This window comes from Arachis stenosperma, chromosome 2 (assembly GCF_014773155.1).
Source record: "Arachis stenosperma cultivar V10309 chromosome 2, arast.V10309.gnm1.PFL2, whole genome shotgun sequence".
NCBI lineage: Eukaryota > Viridiplantae > Streptophyta > Magnoliopsida > Fabales > Fabaceae > Arachis > Arachis stenosperma.
Genome location: NC_080378.1, coordinates 115163768 through 115179620, shown reverse-complemented (window position 1 = coordinate 115179620; position 15853 = coordinate 115163768). Strand labels below are relative to the sequence as shown.

The 15853-nt window shown below is 32.5% G+C and overlaps 2 protein-coding genes across 4 annotated transcripts; one reads left to right on the top strand and one right to left on the bottom strand.

Moving 5' to 3' along the window:
- Positions 1 to 1966: 1966 nt before the first annotated feature.
- LOC130961538 (mitochondrial Rho GTPase 2-like) lies at positions 1967 to 8283 on the bottom strand. The gene is made up of 14 exons (XM_057887474.1): positions 7968 to 8283; positions 7331 to 7463; positions 7088 to 7237; positions 6605 to 6781; positions 6245 to 6496; positions 5730 to 5798; positions 5559 to 5614; positions 4868 to 4949; positions 4024 to 4235; positions 3797 to 3866; positions 3560 to 3672; positions 2779 to 2929; positions 2485 to 2671; positions 1967 to 2253 (listed from the first exon to the last, which is right to left on the bottom strand). The coding sequence occupies exons 1-14, from the start codon at positions 8195 to 8197 to the stop codon at positions 2180 to 2182; spliced, it is 1956 nt and encodes a 651-aa protein (XP_057743457.1). The 5' UTR covers positions 8198 to 8283; the 3' UTR covers positions 1967 to 2179.
- Positions 8284 to 9045: 762 nt separating this feature from the next.
- LOC130960516 (pentatricopeptide repeat-containing protein At4g02820, mitochondrial) lies at positions 9046 to 13737 on the top strand. Of its 3 annotated transcripts, none has more exons than XR_009079143.1 (3): positions 9046 to 9361; positions 10248 to 11701; positions 13613 to 13737. XR_009079143.1 is itself a non-coding variant. In XM_057885932.1 (2 exons), the coding sequence occupies exons 1-2, from the start codon at positions 9059 to 9061 to the stop codon at positions 11529 to 11531; spliced, it is 1587 nt and encodes a 528-aa protein (XP_057741915.1). In that variant the 5' UTR covers positions 9046 to 9058; the 3' UTR covers positions 11532 to 12210. The 3 variants fall into 3 exon arrangements, 1 of the variants encoding a protein (XP_057741915.1); XR_009079142.1 differs by having other exon boundaries at positions 13673 to 13735; XM_057885932.1 differs by lacking the exon at positions 13613 to 13737 and having other exon boundaries at positions 10248 to 12210.
- Positions 13738 to 15853: the final 2116 nt, after the last annotated feature.

Genomic DNA, 15853 nt, shown 5'->3' with positions numbered 1-15853 from the left:
CATCATGTGTACATATATATAAAATCGATCTTCGATTTAAATCTTAAAATTTATAAAATCTTTTTATATTCTTTTTAGAAAAAGACCAACAAATTATGAGTACACTACTAAAGAAACTAATCTTAATATTCCAGACATCTTTAATTATATATATATATATATATATGTTAGGTGATCGATATTTTTTTTGTTTTTTTCCTTTTATTTAAATTAACACTAACGAATGATTCATCATATGTATATATTAAATAATTGAAGAATTAAACATAAAGTTTGCTTTTTTTAAATATGAGAATTCATGATTTGTTGTAGTTTTGTATAAGTTATAGAGTTTTTTTGGGTTTTGGCTTTGACCTTCATAAACCATGAGATTTTCAAATGTTTTACTCTATTTTATTTAAAACCACCCTTTATCTCATGATTTATGCTCACTATAAGGATTTATGTACTGTTGGATATATAAGCATGAATCATTGTATCCCACCAGGCTTTATATATTTTATTTTTTCTAAAATTTGTATAGAGGCAACGATTTATATAAAAAGTGGGAGGACAAAAATATTGTCCTTTCTAATTTAGGACAATGTGATAATTTTTACTCTCATTTAGTTTTCTTAAATAATTTACCCTTGTGAATATGAATAATTGTTCGTACATTTTTTCTCACAAATATGTTGGTGGACGTATATGTATAAAGGCATCATTATATTCTCTCTACTCTCTATGTACGCGTGTTGCATGAATAGGAATCGAATTAGCAACAATAGAATGGAGTAACAAATCCTTAAGATTTGGAAAATGATCACACAAAAAAGGTGGCCAAAAGCACACAATAGTATTCATTCAAAGTTACACAGAGGAGGGACAAAGATTTTGAAAGATGAAATAGGTGTTCTCTTTCGTCAACATGAGATCTCTTAGTTTAACTCTTTCAAGCTTCTTTAGATCTACACAGTTGTCCATTTCTTCTCATCTTTTTTATTTTCAAAGTTCTTCGTTCTTCCCGTCCATCGTTGGGGAATTCACCTTTTGCTAATATATTTATGGTTTTTATTAATTCACTCTCAAAAAAATATGAAATTGAAATTCCCCTTAAGATGTCTTATGGTCACTTGTTAATGACTATATGAAAAACAAAAATATTGTTTGTACATTAAAATCAACCATTAAAATTAATTGCTATGTATTTATATGTATTCATATATAATTTAACTTATTTTTAATATATATTTTATATTTTAATTTATATTTTATACTGGTGATTGATTTTAATATATACTTAATATGATTGTATTAAAAATTACTAATTATTATGTGAAAAAATTATTTGAACTTTTTTATTAAAATATTAATTATGATTTTTCCAATTTTTTTGCTATTAATGATTTTTCCACTTAATGCCTCATGGCTAAACCTTCATGTTCCGTTCAATAATGTCGTGGCCCAAAAAACAATTGATAAAAATGGATGTAAACATATTATCAAAGACAATAAGATATTCCGACAAAAAAAAAAAAACACTAAGTGTTGGAGCTTGTTAATGATTAATTGGCTATCCATTATAGCAACTCTATTAGCATGACTAAGATGTATATAGTTAGCCCAGTCCAAAAAAAAAAAAAGATGTATATAGTTAGATCATTTATTTACCATTTATTTGCCATAGTTAGATCATTCATTTTATATCTTTACTCTAGTTAAAATAACAATTTTATTAGCTTCTTATATATAAGGTTATTCTTTGTACAGTATAGGGTGTGATTTGCCACACTAATGAAAAATCTTCAGCTCTATCTTCCATATTCTCCCCTATCCTTATTCTTCTTTTGTCCAGCCTCACCAGCTCACTCCTCAGATGCTAAGTTTTAACATTAAGATATCATAAAACTGACAAAAGATAAGTATTACTCAAATTGATCAATCTAATTAACTTACATGATTTGTTGATTAAAGTATTTCCCATGGAAAAAACAAATTAAAGAAAAGAAAAACTATATATATAAATAGGTAGCCTTATTAAAGCATTCTCACAACAAAAAAATAAATACGATTACAAGAACTATACATCGTATATTTTTAACTTTAGGGTACCCAAAACCACTCTAATGCACAGTCAATGCAGTCAATAGTTAATGTTATTAGAAAAAACTACTGGTGCAGTTGAATAGTTTTTTGATGACTAAGTAACTGAACTTTTCTTTATGGCACGTGCTCGGCTCACTGACAAACCAAATGCTGCAACAGCTGCTCCAACTGTAAATTCAAGAAAGAGTACTATTTAAAAGTTAAGTTGGATAATAAAAAACTTGGATGCTGTAAACTTTTGGTGCTTGTGTCAAACCTTGTAAACAAGGGTTACTAAGGGTATCAAATCCTTAAAGTTTTAAACTATTTCCAGGTTTAAGTCACAAATTCGAGTTTATGATTTGAGTAAGTTTGATAACCTTATTTCCAAATTCTGGTCAGAGGAAGTGAGTAACGCACCTAAGGCAAACATAAGAGATTGATAGAAAAATTGCTGCTGTTGTTTTCTTTTCTTTGCAGTCTCACTCTCTGGAATGTTCAAATGAGGGTGTTCTGCAGCCTTGACAATCTTCTGGTACACATAACTTGAGTCATCCAATTTCATACTTACATGAATAGGTACCTCTATTCCCAATTGTTGAGCAACCTATACATAATGATAAAATACTGAATTCAAAGGTAAAAGTATATCAAATCATAGAAAATCATCATGTTCGCAAACTATTTGGTGCTTACAATCTGAAAGCAAATTACCTTTACTGAATCCAGTAACGCCCTCGGATGGGGAGTTAAATCATCCTTAGCAGCAATGAGGAGGCAAGGAACTCTATAGCCAGTTAGTTCTCCTTTTCTAACAACCCTCTCAAGTAAATCTCTGGATTTCCTCCATGAATGTTCATCTGAGCTGGAAAATAGGGAACATAGATCTTAAACAACGAAATTAGAATAAAATCCAAAAATTAAGCCAGATTAATTCAATTGAAAAATTTATTCCACTAGTGACCTTAAAACCACAAAATTTGGTGTACTAATAGTCTAATACTAGTAAGTGAACTCAGAAATCAGAATTGCATTTGTATTTTAATTTAACAGGAGTGTATAGCTGTGCCTAGAAATAACAAACACGAGTAGCAAAATATATATTGTTATGTATGTCTTTGACTTATAAATCCTAGGTCCTTCTTAATCGACAAATCCATTGAGTATTGTATGTCTATGCCATGAAAATCAATTCTAGCGATACTCGAGGAAGGAAAGGAAACATGAATGCTTAGCCAAATTAAACTTCAATGACTTTTAGAACAACCCATCCATAGGTCGGAGATTCAAGATATCCAAGATTGAGTGACTTGGTTTCTAGTTCAACAAAGTTCATCAACATTCAAATAATTATTCCTTTCATGTGGAACACAGCATATTTTAAGCTAACATACACACTTCTAGAAGATCTCATTTCAATATCAATAATGCAACCCAGCAGTCCTACAACTATGATGCAGCAAAAGCATTAAGCCATGAAAATTTTGCACCACACCTGTCATACACAAAAAGAGCTACATCACATGCAGCCAAACAATTCTGATTTGACAAAAACTTTGATACGCCATCCTCTGGTATCTCACACAATATGAGAGTTTTCCTAGTTCCCTGTATGGTAAATATTAGGGTTAGAAGTAGGAGTTTGTATATACTTATCACCAAGAGTGAATTAGATTCAGGAAAAATCAAAATCACTTAATTGATTATCACATTTTCTCATCATAATACTCACCCCAATTAGTTCAACTACATTTGCTGCATACTGTTCAACTGTTGTAGGAGTATAACTATCTGAGAAAGGCCTGCACAATCAACAGAGGAAGTTGTTGATTTGAAGCAAAACAGCAATAAACAGTATAAGCATATTAAATTTTACTTGGTTATAGACTCAAATTTAGAATACAAGGAAGCAGCATATAATTGGGGAATTGGACTATGATGATCGGTTCAAAATCACACCTTTCCAAGAATGAATTCAGCAAAGCAGATTTCCCTGCATTTTTAGAACCAAGAACATAGCATTGGAACACATTTCTTTCTGTTGTTTGCTTCTTGCGGTCTGCTGATCTTCTACGAGTAACTTGCAAAGCTGTAGCAGGATTACCACTATATCCAATGTAAATCAAATTAGCCAAGCTAAGTGTTGGATCAAGTAATGTCATGAGGGCCCACTGCAACATACAATTATTCAAAAATAAAAATAAAAATAAAAATAAAAAAATCAAACTCACTCAACTTCCAGCTAAATGTAGACAAGATAGTAAAGAAGCATTCTTTTCAATTTACCAACAATAGAAATGTACAAGAAGTAAAATGATGCAACTGGAGAATTGGATGATGTCCTATCCAACAGATCCGGCAAAGCAAGAAGTAGAAAGGGATACTTGAATAAAATGCACGAGGCTCCCACATGGGAACAACGGAATTAAAATGCTCAATCTAATAATCATAGAAACACTAACAAGTAACCTACTTCAACAACTATTCCAACATGGTGGACTACTAATCAATACAAATCTTCCCTGATAGAGATAGGCATATCAGTTCCACAATTTAAACCCAAAAAATTATGATTGTGTCTGTCCTGATTCTGGTTACAATCTTTGTTAAATTTTCCATCAGAGCTAGTTAAATTATGATATGGATCTACCTCACAAGATATATACTGCAGTAGCAAGTGAAAGGCCATTTACACCATGGACCCAGTATTGCTAAAATCAGGAAGGATAAAAATCCTTTCAGATATTTCTCCAACAGCAACCGGTTGGACAATAAAAGACAGAGAAAGTGATTGATAAATCACCTGAGACAGAAATCCCTTCAGAGATGCATAACCCATGCTAGTTTTCTCGGTTGCATCCTTGTATGGAGCATCATTCCATGGACTAAAATTCAAAAGCAAGTGGTAATCTGAGACTTATAATTCCAGGCAAAATGAAGAGATAGCTATATCACTGTTTCAAGACATGTATGACGAATCACTAGGGGGAAAAAGGAAGCAATGAACATCTTTTTAAGATATAAAATTTTTGAAAAAAATAGAAGGATTAAAATGTTTAAAATTAATACCATTATCAAATCCAGGAGAAAAAGCTTATACGTGGAATTACAAGGGTAAAAAACAGAAAAGAGAGGCATTTTTAAGAGGCAAGACAATGTAATCCTTCAACATAAACATAAGAACTGTTAATACCTTTTTCAAGTATCTTATAACGGCAATTTTGTCTGAGATATGTTATTGACTGTTGGACCTAGTAACTATCTCAAAGCTCTACTGTTGATACTTAATCAATAGCTGAGCTATTAGAGGCCATCAAACAATTTAAGTGTACTTCCTCAATGTCACAAAAGAGTAATTTAACTATGCAGATTAATATAACACCCCCCTCTCCTCCCCCCCTCTCCAAAAAAAAAGTGCAGATTAATATGATAGCAGTGGAAAATTAATTACTTATTTGGGAAAAGAAAAAGGGACAAATAAAGGGAATGTTCACCTCTCTGGAGCAGTATTAAAAAGCTTATCAACTTCTGCAGGGCATAGGGATCGATCCTAGAAAGTGTCAAGTTTTGAAACATCAAAGAACAGAAAGTATAAATTAAAATGCGCATGGAAGCTAACTAAATGGAGGTGCATATTGGAGTGGATAAAAAATGTTGTGACATACTTTATCTGTATCCAACAATCGAAAGGTACCATTCAAAAACTCTATAGCTTCACTTGTTAGCTCCACACTCTGCAATATTATGTCAAATAAACCAATTTTCTTACATATATTTGCAAGTTAAATAGAAATTGCAGAACTCCTTATTCATCAAGAATATTTGTCAGAATTTGACGGCTTAAATCAAAGATAAATGTGATATTTGGTAGAAAATGCAAACCATTTCTCATGTTTTGAAAATGATCATTTGACTAAACAATCATGCATCATAAAAACAATGCAATCAAATATTTGCATCTCTTTGGCTTTAGGCAATCATCAACATTGAGAAAACCTCAAATTAGTAGTTTTACAGCTCAATTTGCTAGTATAATCCATGTATATAACATTTTTGCATTCTACTTTAGCAATTAGATACATTTTTTGTTATGAAGTTATGAACCAAATAACAATTAAACGGCAATACCACACAGAAGAAAACTTAGAACTTCAAGATAGTAAAAAGATGAAAATATGACCTGATCAGGAGCCTTCTTAGATGGAACTGGAAGGCAATCATCCCGGAGTTTTAAATTATTATCATACCCAAACTTTCTTAGAACTGTCCAAAATGTCTCTGTACTTCCTTTCTTTAGATACATATTATGGATATAAATAAAGCCTGGAAAAGTAAGACCAGTATAGTTTACTCCTTCAGGTACTTTCTGCTCTATAAGTCTTTTGACTCTTGCTATTTCAGATGGCTGCAATGGTGCATTGAAGCATCTAACCTGTCGATATATGAATTCCAATAATAAAGACAGCAAAAGAAACTGTACATTCATAGTATGCAAAATTTGAAAGCCAAAAAAAAAGGAGGGAGGGACTCCATCAAAAACCTGATATTCATTTAGTTCTTCATCATTTAGGGCACCATCCATGTCTTGATCACAGATTACAAATATTCTTCTTAATGCCCTTACACATCTATCTGTTAAAGCATTTCTTTCATAATCAAACAATGGATCGACTGGATGCAGTACTGATTTTTGTGCAAAATAGAAAACTTCAGGGACCTAGAAGCAATCAAAGTTACACATTAAATATATGGCACTTTTAGTTTTGGAACATAGGAAGTCAAACGTTACACCAATATAATAAGTAACAATCTGTATATATGCATTTCTTGCAATTTTTATAATTCACACTTGGTTGCTGAAGGAAAACCAAATGACCAAGTAATTTTAAAAACAAAAATACAAGTCTGTGTATCTTCATCTTATGTTCTGATACATAATGGACAAACTACAAAAGTTTCTATTTGCAAGATTAAACAATATATAAGTATAAACGATTAATAATAATCTCATAAAACAACAAACCTGATACATCGTAGCTGCAGAACATTCAATACAGGTAACAACTTCCTTGAATTGTTGCATGATCTGTGAAGTGAAACTCTCTAAGCTCACTAGCCGACTATCATCCCGCAGATCTAGCTTACAACCAACCACAACCACCGGTGCCTTCACCTGCATCATGACCAGGTAAATTCCAACAGAAGGTTATTTGCTTGCCGTTCATATTTCCTCAGTTCCTTCAAAAAAACTAATCCAAACACCAACCTCTAACCGGCGTAGCTCGGGAAGCCAGTAACTACTCAAACGCTCAAAGGTTGCACGTTCCTCACAATCATACGTTAAAACCACTGCATCAGCTTGCTTCAATTCCTCATTGCGCGTGCCTTGTTTGTCCAAACTAAACAAAGCAAGCCACATTTGCTCACATCACATTAACATAATAAAACATCCAAAAGTATGTATACAACATTCATCTATCATAATAATTACAACAATTAACACACGAAAAATGTTAATCCAATCAAGATACTGGCATACAATTTTTCATACAAAACATTGACCCAAAAGAAAATGTTAATCCAATCAAGCAGTTGCTATGCAAATGTTATATCATAATAATAACAGTAAAGTTCAAGACTTTAACAGTTGATGAGATAATAATGAATTTAGAATTTTGTGAAAAACATATAAACACAAGCATAACAGATTATAACACTTGTATAAGTGCTGAAGATTCAGCAAATGGCATGCACCTTCCAGATTATAACACTAAAGAAGATAAAATTTGAAAGCAAAAACAAAATCATAGTTCATTCAGTTAATTACTTAAATCTAGGGTATATCTAAAATTAACACAATTAAACAGTTTTTCCATTAATGGTTGTGTTTCATGATAGAGGACCTTGAAGGAGTGTCAATAAGGATGAGAGGAACGGAATCATTGAACAAATTATGAGGCAACCGCGTGGGAGGGAGCAGCGGTGGAACCGATTCGGAGTAAGAGCCGGAAGCCATGGCGGCAATGAGGGTGGATTTTCCGGTGGATGCGTCGCCAGCTACGGCGATTCTGAGCTCCCTGCTCCGGCGACGTCCGCCGGAGAAGAAGGTGGAGGGACCTAACAGCAAAACCATTGAATTGAATCGAAAGCGCGAACGTCGATAACAATTAGTGAGAATGTGAATCGTTTTGCCGTGCAGAGATCACAATCGAACGAGGAATCCGTATCATTATATGCAATATAGAATTTAATTTATTAACATGTACTTATTAAATTTCTTATATTTTAAGTTAAAAAAAAAATACGTAAACAACTATTTTTGAATATTTGTTGATCACCCATGGTGTATTAGATTATTAGTACATCATAAATTAACTAGACACCCAAAAAAACCATAAATTAACTACTAATAAGTAAATATATATTATTTAATATTAAAAAAATACTTCATTACAATGGACATGACTTTTGAGTTTTAATATTTATATAATATAAATTATTTTAATTTGTCAAAAAGAGTATAGTCATAGTCAAATTTTTTTATGTTACGATTTTAAACAAATAAAGAGTCAATCAATTTTAAAATAATTTTATTAAATTATATAATTTTACGATTTAAATTTTATTATAATTTTATATTTTAAGTATAAATTTATTTTTTAAATTTTGAGTAAAATCTCATTTTTTATTTTATTGCAACAATTAGATAAACTCAAATTTATATTATCTATCACATTTTAATTAATTAATAAAAAAATAAAAAAAATTCATTTCCAACATATTAATCATTTTTTTTGCCATATAATTTTAAGGTTTTTAATATATAATTTTTTTAATAAAGAATTACTATATTATTATTTTTTTCGCACGTAAATACGGAAAAATGCTTGAAATTGAGAAATGCTATTTCAATTTAAAAAAAAAAGTAAATAAAAATAGCATTTAGGGTTTAAGGAGATAATTTCAGTTTCATTTCATTAGGGTTTAAGCATCAATGTTGATTTCGGCAAAACGGAAAATGTTCCTCCGCTCCATCAGAACAACCTACCTCGCTTCCACACGCCACCTTTCCACGGCGGCGCCGCCACGAACACCCTCATCTTCCTCCCCATCCGGCGGCGGCGGCGGTAGAGACACGCTGGGGCGGAGGCTGCTGAGCCTTGTGTTCCCGAAACGCAGCGCGGTGGTTGCGATCAACAAGTGGAAGGAAGAAGGTCACCCTCCGCCACGCAAGTACGAGCTAAATCGAATTGTTCGCGAGCTACGTAAGAACAAGAGCTTCAAACACGCGCTTGAGGTTGATTTCTTCTATTCTCTTCTCTTCCTTCATTAGCTTGCAATATAAACTTATAATAAATATTAGCAACCTTTTGGGTTTATTCCTTCGGATTTGAAGTTTCGATAGTTATGCATATGTGATTTCTAGTTTCATCTTCGCCATGTTTTTCGCAATGAAGAAAAAGTTTCCGTGGCTTATTTGGATGAACTTTCTCAATCAAAGCTGAAGCACAAAAGGAAAATGTTTATCTTCAAAAATTGAATATTGTGAAGTTCTGAAGGATTTGCTTATTGTCATATATACTTTTGAGAATTAGAACCAAAGTACCAAACTGATTATAGCACATGATTAGCTGAGATTTTAATGAACTATCCAGTTGGTTATACTTAGTCGCACTCACATCATTAGTTGGTTGGTTAGTAACTGTAATTGTATGAATTACATTGCTAATGTAGCTTATGTGGAAAATAAGAATTTGTGTTTTTTGAGTTCGACTGAACTTTGTTTATTGTAGAGTTGAATCTGCTCAGCAGTAAAGGAATATCATTATGTGCTTTGAATGGCAGGTTAGTTATGAAGAGGAATACATAGGTTAGATTAAGGTATTGTAACTGTAAAGTATATTGATAGATGAGTAAAACTATCGAGTCAATGTTGATCGAGTGAAGTGCTGTAAATATAGGCTCATGAAAGGACATGCCAATGTAGCGAGTTGGGCAAGTTTGCCTTTCTTCGTCTGTTGGACCCTGGTGATCGTAGTATGTAACCTATTAATGGCATAATTACCAAGATGCCTGCTTACTTTTCTTAAAAGTTTTAGATGTTAGGTATATTATCGTACATTAATTGGAGAGACTTTTATTGGGGCTAGAATTGAACAATTTCATATTTATTGCAAATTTAGGTCTGTGAATGGATGACCTTGCAGCAACATATCAAGCTAGTGCAAGGAGACTATGCTGTCCACTTGGACTTGATAGCTAAAGTTCGGGGTTTAAACAGTGCAGAAAAATTCTTTGAGGATCTTCCTGATCAAATGAGAGGCAGACAGACCTGCACTGCTCTTCTTCATGTCTATGTCCAAAACAATTTGGCAGACAAAGCTGAAGCCCTCATGTCAAAAATGTCAGAATGTGATTTATTGGGATGCCCACTTCCTTTCAACCACATGATATCTCTCTACATTGCAAATGGGAAGCTAGAAAAGGTCCCGCAAATTATTCGGGAATTGAAGATGAACACATGTCCTGATGTTGTTACTTTCAATTTGTGGTTAACTGCATGTGCTCTGCAAAGTGATGTTGAAACTGCAGAAAGAGTAATGCTCGAGTTAAAGAAGGCAAAAATAGATCCAGACTGGGTAACATATAGTACATTGACTAATTTGTACATTAAAAACGATTGCCTTGAAAAAGCAAGATCTACTTTGAAGGAGATGGAGAATAGAACCTCGCGGAACACTCGGGTTGCATATTCCTCTCTCATTAGCCTGCATATGAACATGGGGAATAAAGATGAAGTTATCCGAGTATGGAAGAAAATGAAGGCTTCCTTTCGCAAAATGAATGATAATGAGTATCTTTGCATGTTATCATCGCTTGTGAAGCTTGGAGACTTTGCTGCAGCTGAGAACCTCTATAGTGAGTGGGAATCTGTTTCCGGGACACATGATGTCAGACTTTCAAATATACTTCTTGCTTCATACGTTAACCAAGACCAGATGGAAATGGCGGAAAATTTTTATCATCGGATAGTAGGAAATGGCGTAAATCCTTCTTACACTACATGGGAGCTATTAACATGGGGCTATTTGAAAAATAAGGATGTGGAGAAATTTCTAGATTATTTTGAGAAAGCCATTTCTAGTGTGAAAAAATGGAACCCTGATCAGAAGTTAGTGAGAGAGGCATTCAAAATCCTTGAGGAGCTGGCTCATATTGAAGGGGCAGAAAAATTGTTGGTTACCCTTCGCAATGCTGGCCATGTGAATACTGACGTATATAACCTATTTCTCAACATTTACGCAAAAGCTGGTAAAATGCCTCTTATTGTTGCTGAGAGGATGAAAAAGGACAATGTTCAGTTGGATGAAGAGACTCATAGGCTCTTGGATCTGACCAGTAAAATGTGTGTGAGTGATGCTTCACTGATTCTGTCGAAAGCACCAATTGACGGAGTATTAGAATAAACTATGATTTGGTTGATCCTCACCTCCAATTGTTTATATTCATACTCAAATATGTGAATCAATGACGGGATTGTTGATGCTTGTGAATATAAGGTAACAGCACTGATATCAAATTTTCAGAGGCAGAATCAGAAGATTTCCGCTGTTCAATTCTGTAATCTATTCATGAGGTATGTTAGCAACATGTTAAAATGTTTTTGTACAGGTAAATAATGGGGCCTAACCCTAATTTGTCACAATTTTCCTAACTCATTTTTTGTAGTGTATGCCAATTCTGATTTTTGTTTCACATATTCTGATCTATGTTTCACACTTTCACTTACCTATATGGAGACTTCTAAAATTTATGGAAATTGGTTAAGTGTGCCAATGTTGGTAAAGTTGTTTCTTCTGATTTTCTAACAAGCGGTGGATGGATATTGGAAGTGCATCAAAGATGGAAGTCTTGTTGACCTAAATCTTTGTCCTGTGTATGGTTCCATCATATCCTGGTTTGGTACGTTTAATGTGTCTGTTTCTTTTGGACACAAGTACCCAAGAAACTCAACCTTTATTGAGTTTCACCAACCATTATCCTCAGCGTATTGGCATTATTATTAATCTTCAATTTTTCTGAGTTATGTATTAACTCTTCTGATGACTTTGACCTCATTAGACCTGCTTCATAAAATTTTGGTGGTTCCTGAATCAAGAGTTGACTTGTAATTCTGAATCAAGAGGTTACTGAATAAGTATTAATATTATACACTAGTTTGTGACACATGATCATATCTATGTATTATAATCACTTCATCATCTCCTAATCTAACTCGCCTAAACCATAATAAAGTTTATCATTTAACTTATTGCATAATACATGAGTAATAAGTAGCTAATCTTTAGCATAATAGTATATCCTCTATTTTGTGAAAATATTGTCTCCTTTAGTTATTAGTGATTATTATTTAATCACAAATATAAATAGTAAAAGCAGAAAATAAAAACTGTAAATATTAAAGAATGAATTTGTGACAAGTATCAGTATGAAGTTAACTTTAAATGAAAACATTTAATTTGTAATGAACATAGGTTTTTGGAAGAATTGTTCCACTAAGAATTAATGCTGGTGTAGAATATCTTATACGGTTTCTAGTTTAATGTGATATCCCCAATGTGAGGGTACATTTCAGGGTTCTATAATACGAAGAAGAATAGTAGGTAGAGGATTGCAACCTTGGTAATGCAGTTAAGACAAATGTTTCATGTTTCAAATATTTATGGAGGATTTGGTATGGTGGTTTAAAAGTTTGCTACAACTTTCCTCATACGTACATAAGACCTAGTTTAACTTAACATCTACCTCCTCCTCCTTCAATTATTTTTTATATTTAATTTTTATAAGGCAAGTTGGGGGGTGTTTACCTGCATCTTATAAGATTGCTCACCAACATAAATAATAAGTTTGACATTGAAAATTCAATTATTTAAACATCCTAAGCGATATGATTTGACCAAAAGGATAAATGACATAAGAGAAGGTTCATGTGGAGCAAGCAGAGGAGGGCTATGAGAATTAAGAGGAAATATATGCAACAACCATAAATAAGAGGGGTTTACCGAACCCAACCCACATACATAAATACATGCCCACGTCCCCAACCATAGCTACTGGTGTTTCTAACTTACATATAATACAGAACATAAGGTTGTAGTGTAATGAGTAACATCATCCTATTTATGGGGCTGAATTATTTTCAACAATACTATGAATTATTATTATCATTATTATACACATGTAGACCAATTTTAGCTCAATAATATCTTATATATGTATTCATAACCTATAGCTCTAGTCAAAATGAAAAAAAAAAATCATTAATCAAACTCAAATGATTCTAATGTTGATTAAGTAAACCAACCCTTACAACATAATATAATCATATTAATAAGAAAGAAAAGGAAGCACTTAACTATATCTAGAAAATATCACTATTTTGTACAATATGCTTTCTTTCTTTCTTTTTCTTTTTTTTTTGGAAAAAAAAAAGATCTAGTTTGTTTTGTGTTGTCCCTACCACTATACCCCACAAAAGTTTATTTAGTTAAGTTGCAGGTCAGAAGTTGGAGCCTTTAAAAGCCTCCATTTCTCTCTTCCTTTACAGAACATCAGGAGACAGAAACTTCAACTGTCATCAACATCAAAGACATTAACACCAACAACAGCAACTACAAAAAACAATTTAGATTCTTCTTTTTCTATGGCTGCCATGGATGATGGTATTGTTCATCATCATGATGATGCTGCTGAAGTTGGTTTTGAAGAAGGAATGCTCTGGCTACCCTCTCATGTTTTGGACGAGGCGTGCGGCACTAAGGTCCCTTTTTTTGGCTATATTATTTATTTCATCATTATTATTCCTTCTTCTCTCATTATCTTTCTTTGTTTTCCAATTAAACAAATTAATTTAACATTGTTTTTCATGATTGAATACTATAATTTGGACATAGTTATTTTTATGGATGTTAGACATATATATTATTAAGCATGTTAGATTGTTAAAAATGAGCACAGTTCTCTTATTTCTAGATATTCTTTCTACTTTTTCTTTTCTTTGATGGTCATGAATCTCAACATGGTATTAAAATTTTAATAATGGAGAAGATTACTTGCAAAGGAATGAACAATTCACCATGATCATCTTGTCACAATAAGTGAATAATTATCCATTTTTCATTTAACATTAATTTCGTATATCAGTATACATACCCAAATAGCTATATGTTCAATTAACACTTTGATTTCTGAAGTGTTTTTGTGTCGTCTTATTAATATTGAAATTGCTTACATTATCTGGTTCAATTTATCTTCAGGTTCATACTAGGAACCGAATCCATAAGGTCCAAAACCAGCATCAATTGCATCATCATCAACAGCATAATAACAAATCATGTGAAAAACAATCACAGGTAGCTATTATATCTCATATGTTGGGGATTGGAGAGACACTAGGAGCATACTTTAATTTGTGAAGTTAGGCAGGGGAACTGGGGTATGAAATTGATAATTTGGGTTTGATTGTTTCGGATTTACTTCTGTACTTTCAAAAAATACATGCCAACTTTAATTTTGTACTTTCCAAAAAATGCATGCCAACTCATATATATTCAATTACTATTAAATCTTCATGTGAAAACGATAAGTGAAAACTGTTAGATGGTTTGATATAATTAACTAAATTGTCATCTAATAGTTCTCAATTATCATATCTTCGCATAAAGACAATTACATGTGAGTAGTCATCACCAATGAAGTAATAGACCCATTTAAGTGAGATCGTATTTCATCTATTGATAGAGATAAGTCCATCTAAGTTAATATAATGTCTTATATTAGATTATTTAAATTTTCACACACGAAAAGTATTATTCTTACAATGATAATATTCTAGCTAATAAGTTCAAGTGAAATTTTGATTAATTAAACATCATTCTTGATTTTCTAAGCATTTTTTAAACTATGATTTGAACACTATAGCATCATGTTTCCTTTTTCCAAGTACACATAGCATTATAAACTATTTAATTAACCCCACTTAGTATGAGGTAGGGGATGCAAGATATCTCTCAAGTGTTAGTGGGAATTGGGAACAGAGAATATACTTTTGCATTTTGCTTTATACCCAAATATAGTATTATTTTAATAAGAGATAACTGAAAGGTTGCATATAAAGATGAACATTACACAAAAAAAATAACAATAGTGGCTTTTCCAGGAAGAATATGAAGCATATATTACCAACATTCAATTAGAAATGTCATATTGATGCTTGCCTTGTTGGTCACATGCATACTCAATCTATTAGTAGGGTTGAAATTTTGGAGACTTTATGGTTTCATTGGTGAAAAGGTGGATCTCGGTTGCAATCACATATTTTACTATTTCTTTAAATTAAAGAGTAGGAAAAATTCATTTGCTTATTAATCCATAAGCTAGTTGAGATTAGCTTAATTGCACTACGAAAAATTGGCCAATTAGCTATCACAAAAATATAACTAATTCGTCGTAAATAATAAACTGTTGCAAATTAGCTGTTATTTAGCAGTTGATTGATCCCTCGCTAATTTCAAGTTGCTAATCTTTAAGAAAAAAAGGTTTTATTCGCTAATTCGTCACAAATTTCGCAGTACTCAAAATCTAGCACAAGATCATCATTGCATCAATGGCCAAATAGTAAAGTTATTGTTAATGGTGGACCTGGAATGCAAGCTATTTTCTTAGGATCAAGTCAAAGGTCTTGTGGCACTGGTGTCTTCTTACCACATCGAGCAGGCACAAATAATTT

Coding starts and splice junctions, on each gene's coding strand:
- LOC130961538 (XM_057887474.1), bottom strand. CDS start 8,197: ATGGTTTTGCTGTTAGGTCCCTCCACCTTCTTCTCCGGCGGACGTCGC. Junction 7,464..7,967: donor CTTATTGACACTCCTTCAAG/GTCCTCTATCAT, acceptor TGCTTTGTTTAG/TTTGGACAAACAAGGCACGC. Junction 5,615..5,729: donor GATTGTTGGATACAGATAAA/GTATGTCACAAC, acceptor GACACTTTCTAG/GATCGATCCCTATGCCCTGC.
- LOC130960516 (XM_057885932.1), top strand. CDS start 9,059: ATGTTGATTTCGGCAAAACGGAAAATGTTCCTCCGCTCCATCAGAACA. Junction 9,362..10,247: donor GCTTCAAACACGCGCTTGAG/GTTGATTTCTTC, acceptor TTGCAAATTTAG/GTCTGTGAATGGATGACCTT.